At 57.1% G+C, this 4,876-nt stretch overlaps 1 protein-coding gene across 4 annotated transcripts in view; it reads right to left on the reverse strand.

Moving 5' to 3' along the window:
- Positions 1 to 6: 6 nt before the first annotated feature.
- SCNN1B (sodium channel epithelial 1 beta subunit) overlaps positions 7 to 4,876 on the reverse strand; it is a 13,257-nt gene continuing 8,387 nt past the window's right edge. For 3 of the 4 annotated variants that reach the window (XM_026859347.1, XM_026859346.1, XM_026859348.1), the window contains exons 9-14: positions 3,283 to 3,400; positions 2,585 to 2,660; positions 2,340 to 2,397; positions 1,290 to 1,351; positions 663 to 738; positions 219 to 584 (exon numbers count right to left, since the gene is read on the reverse strand). In XM_026859347.1, coding sequence (XP_026715148.1) covers positions 219 to 584; positions 663 to 738; positions 1,290 to 1,351; positions 2,340 to 2,397; positions 2,585 to 2,660; positions 3,283 to 3,400 — 756 coding nt within the window. Of the gene's footprint in view, positions 585 to 662; positions 739 to 1,289; positions 1,352 to 2,339; positions 2,398 to 2,584; positions 2,661 to 3,282; positions 3,401 to 4,876 lie in introns of all 4 variants that reach the window. The other variant, XM_026859345.1, reaches the window with a different exon arrangement.

Consider the following 4,876-nt stretch of genomic DNA (forward strand, 5'->3'; position numbering starts at 1 on the left):
CAAAAAAGGAACTTATGGTTCCGCAGCCGTGCTGCTGGGTACGAGCTCGACCTGCTGAAGCCAGACACCGACTCTGGGGGGTTTATTACAGGGTTTCTTCACAGCGCCAGGCGGGGAGGACAGCCAGGGCTTTCCAGTTCTAGTTTGGACAGAGGGGGGAGGCTCGCTCAGGCGGTGCCAGGCAGACGCGGCGCGGGCAGCCTGCCCTTGTGCGCCCCTCACTCGCTTTCTGCGTCGCTGTCGGGCCCGAGGACGTCGAGGGGCTGCACCCGCAGGGAGTCGTAGTTGGGCGGGGGGGTGCCGGGCTCAGGGGGCAGCGCCTCGTCCCGGGGGAGGGCGCCCGCGTCCTCGTGCTGGAAGCCCAGGTTGGTGTGAGCCTCCACCAGCTCCGACACCGTCGGGGGCGCGTCCGGGTACCGCGCCTGCGCCCGCTTCTGCTTCAGGCCTTTGCACCAGCCGATGACGTTAATGACGGTGATCCAGAGCGAGTCGATGATGATTTCCCCGAACTCGATGAGGCACAGCACCGAGCCCCCCATCCAGAACCCGAACTGCCCTCCCAGGCTCGACAGCAGCCAAACGATCTGTGGGGAGGAGAGCGGCGTGAGCCGGGGCCTCTGCTCGCCCGGTGCCTGCAGCCAGGCCGGGGGTGAAGCACTCACCGTCGTGGCGGCAGACTCGGAGATGGTGCGGTAGTTGTACTCCTGGAAGTAGATGTTCAGCTTGATGATCCCGTTTCTGTAGGGGACAAACGGCAGCTCAGTGCAGGGCCGGGCTGCGGGCGTCCCCCACCGGGGGCTGCGCACAGGCGTCCCCGGGAACCTCTGTCTGGCACATGGAAGGACTTAGAAAGTGCCCCTGACCGTGAAGGGAAGAGGAGGTTCTGAAGTTCCTCCTGAAGAAGCGCTTGGGCACCTGGAAGCTGCTTTGGGGCTGTTTGCTTTGCTTTTCCCCACTGCCCTGGGTGCTGAGGAGGGGCCGTGGCCCCTCCTGGGTGTTCCTGCATCACCACAGACCGTGTTACAGGGCCGTAACCTGTACAGGTCGGCCAGTATCTGTGAAACCATTTCCTGCTTCTCTAGTGTTCTCCTTGGAGAGAAAAACCTCCTCTTTCCCCCCTAATTCAGGGTTTAGTCTCCCAAAGGCTAAGTCAGCAGTTACTCTAATGGTGGTGCATCTGTCCTCCCTTTGCACGAGCACACGCGTGTGCTGGCCATCTCCAGGGTTCATGTTAATCTAATGTTGACAGGCTCCACAGAAAAGATAAAGTGGTTGTTCCCTTCACTTACCTGTCCAGAGTCACATTTGTTGACATATCCCTTTCATAAGACAGAATATGGAAAATCCAGTCCTAAGAAAACAAAATGTATTCAGAACTGAGCAGAAGCATCTTCTCTGGGCCCCGGCTGGAGCAGGAACCCAAGGGAGTAACATAGTCCTGAGTTCTAATCCAGCTCTATCAGATTAAAAACATGGGAAAATATTGAGTAACGTGTTCAACCAGCATCGCCCACCCCGCTCCCAGTCTGTGGTTACCTGGGGGCTACAGCATCTCCCCGCGCTGCCTCAGCCTGGTCTGACCCTGCATTCGTGATGGCAAGTCCCGGGGGGGCCGCAGCTGCATTTTGCTTTAGTGACCCGAGCCTGTGAGCTCTGATGTGCCCCGAGCAAGGCCAAGGCCGTTCCCAGGAGCCGGGGCAGGGGCCGGTTTACCCCCACAGAGCTCCTGCCTGTGCTCAAGTGCTCTTGTGCTGGGGCTGCACTCAGGCTGTGCTGGCTGCAGCTCTGCCAGGTCGTGGTTAAAGATTACTATTATAAAAATCAAGTTTTTCTATAGGAGATGGATGCAGTGTCCTCGGCAGCCACATGCTGGGATAAATCGGATGCACATTGGAAATCTTTGAACTCGATCTAAGCAACGCAGCCACGAGACATCCCGTCCTTGGCAGGGTACGGCCCGGGGACGCTGCCTGCACCCAGGGGGACGCGTGTGCTCCTCTGCGGGAACTCAAGGTGACGAAGGGTCATCTGGAGCGCAGAGTCGTGCGAGCGATGGCCCGCGGCGTATGTGGGTACCGAGGGGGCTGCACGGCCCGTCCCACGCCGCCCGGTCTGTGCCGTGTAATCCCCGATCCCAGCGGAACGTTCCTCTTCCCACAGGGAGCCCGCGAGCCCTTGGCGCGTCCCGCCCCAGCCCACCTGCTTGTTTGCACACTGAAAATGGGTCGTTTCGAAAGAGGCGCTGGCTACCCGGGCATTAGCTCTGGAAATACCGAGTGATTCACCTGGCTAAGAACAGGTCGTTATTACTGTGTTTCAAAACACGGAATCCGCGTTACCTCCGAAGCTTCAGAGGGCCAGTCTGCCATGGAGATGGTCATCTTGTACTGCGTGTCGCTGCAGAGAGGAAAAGAGCGTTAGGACAGGAGTTGCCCCGTCTCTGAAGTCACTGGGACTTCAGTTCTGAGGCAGAAAAGCAGCCCCGCAGGATTTGCTGCCGTTTTAGAAAGGTCGGAATTGATGGGAGGCGGAATGCAGAACCTCCTGCACCTTCACAGCCGCCGGGGACGGCTTCGGTACTCACTTGCACGTTTCCTTACAAGAGTCAATACAGATCTGCCTGTGTCTTATGCTTGATCTCAGTGAGGAGTAGCAGTATGCTGTTTGGTGGGAACAAAAAACCAAAGCAGCTGTTTAGAGCAGGACCACGCTTACTGGATTATAGCAATTTCATTTAATAAAATATTTAGGTAGGAACCTGATGCCCACGTTTGCCGTCTTCCCCTTGATAAACCCAGGCAAAAGGGTCAGACCATTTAATAATACATTAAAAATAATTCTCTGCAGATCCAGCTTGCCCCACAGCCGTGGCTTTGGCCCAGCCCTGGGCAGCTGCAGGGGCAGAGGGCGGGTGCCCGCCCGCAGCCTGGGGGCCCTGCCCGGCCTTGTTTCGGGACGGAGCTGTGCAGGCGCGGAGGCCTGGGGGCTGTGTGTCCCCCTCGTCTCCCCCTTTGGTACCCAGAGGCTCCTGTCGGCCGGAGCCAGGTCCCGGGGAGAGCTCTGCCCGGGGGCAGCGCGGAACCCGAGGCCCCTCAGCCTGTGGCCAGGACCCACATTGTGCCCCCTCTGCCCGGCACTGACCCCAGCGGCCGCGGGGAGACCCGACGCTGGCAAAAACCACGGACCCTCCGCCCTTCGGCAACAGTAACGCCCGTGGGCTCCCGCCCCGCTGCGTGCCAGCGCCCTGCACGGCTGCGCCATCCGCTCTGTCCGTGCTCTTACCCCAGCCCGGGTTATCTTCGTTATTGCAATAATTTACCCCCTCGGGTAAAGGGAACATATAGTGACCGCATCCACAGATCTCCATCATGTGATTTTGGAAGCAGGAGCGCAGGCAAGCCTGGAAAGGGAAGAGGGAGCGGGTTAGACTGGGCTGACCCCCCCTGCCCCCTCGGCGCCGCCGGAGCCCGCGCTGGCTCTGAGCGTGACTCGGCCCCGGGGAATTTCTCTCTCTCACGATGAGCAGAGGATTCCGTGGCTGCGGACGGAGGAGGCTGAAGCCGCAGGGGGAGCGGGGAAGCTGCCATGTGCAGGGTTGCGCTGCCGTTACCCTGGTCGGGATGATGCATTTTTACGGCTGCTCCTGGAGCTTGTAGGGCACGTTCCAGTTGTGAGCAGCCCATGGGTAAGTCACCTCACGGGAGCAAAAGGAACTCGGTGCCTGCTCCCAGTTGCAGAAGAAACTGCTCGTTCCTGGACTGGTTTAGGGCTTCATGGAAGTCATGGGGAGTTAAAGAATAAAAATACTGTGTTACACCCCTGGGCACTTCTGCTGTCGCCAGGCTTTATCCAGCGTACTGACAAAGGGCTGGTTTCCACTTTAAAGCCAAGACTCTAAAAATACTTTGACACAAAGAGCAGGTTTTAGAAATCTGAATTATCTTATCGGTGCATCTGCTTCTCTCCTTGCGAGGGTTGCAGCCGCAGCTTCGGCAGCGGGCGAGCCGGGCTGCAGCGCTGCCGTTGGCTCGCTGAGGCATGAAGTTAATCACCCGGGACTGGAGTGGGGTTCTGGATGAAACGGTGCACAAAGCAATAACAAAGTCTATGAGAAGATAATTAAATTTAACAGCTCCAGCTAGGCAGAACAACCAGAGAATTTCTGTGCGATACGAACTGCTTGCAGAGTTTGTGACAGCCGAAGCCTGACTTTGCTGAGAGGCCTCTGACGTGACGTGGATTACGTGGATGTGGAGCCCCGGCCAGCATTTAGCAACTTTTAAGCAATAACGCAATCGAGTATTTGCTTAAACGTTATGCAGGCATCTTAAAAAGGAGGGCAAAGCGGTCCAATTGTTATAATTAAATAAAGGCAGAAGTACAACCCCCCTGCCAGACCGAGGCCCTCCTTCTCTGGGGTGCACTCCTCAGGCAAACGTCCCCCAAAGATGGTTTTGATGTTTTTCCTTATTGCCAGATCTCACCCTCCAGAAATGCTTCTCCCTTATGCTATACCCTGTTACAAATTAACCAGTGCTTAATGTTTACACTATATTTTTCTAGAGATTCAAGGTTTACAAACACTCAACTTTCTCATCCCACTTTTCAAGTGAAGAAAAGGCAAAGGTCTGTCTTCATTTCCTATGCAAAACCAGCAGGCATTTTCAGGGTGAAAAATGACTTAATTCCCTTAAGGGGAAAAGGATTAAAAAGAGTAGGAGTGCTCAGGAGAGGATTATTCCTGTGCATTCCCCTCCTACCGGGGGTAAGTGTTGCTCACACAGAGGACGGCAGTGCAGCAGCTCCCGGACAGACGGACAGACGCCTGCGCCCCCCGTCGTGCCCCGAGCCGCCGGAGCCGGCCCCGCTCCCGAAA

This window comes from Athene cunicularia, assembly GCF_003259725.1.
Source record: "Athene cunicularia isolate RWA chromosome 14 unlocalized genomic scaffold, athCun1 chr14_part2, whole genome shotgun sequence".
Taxonomy (NCBI): domain Eukaryota; kingdom Metazoa; phylum Chordata; class Aves; order Strigiformes; family Strigidae; genus Athene; species Athene cunicularia.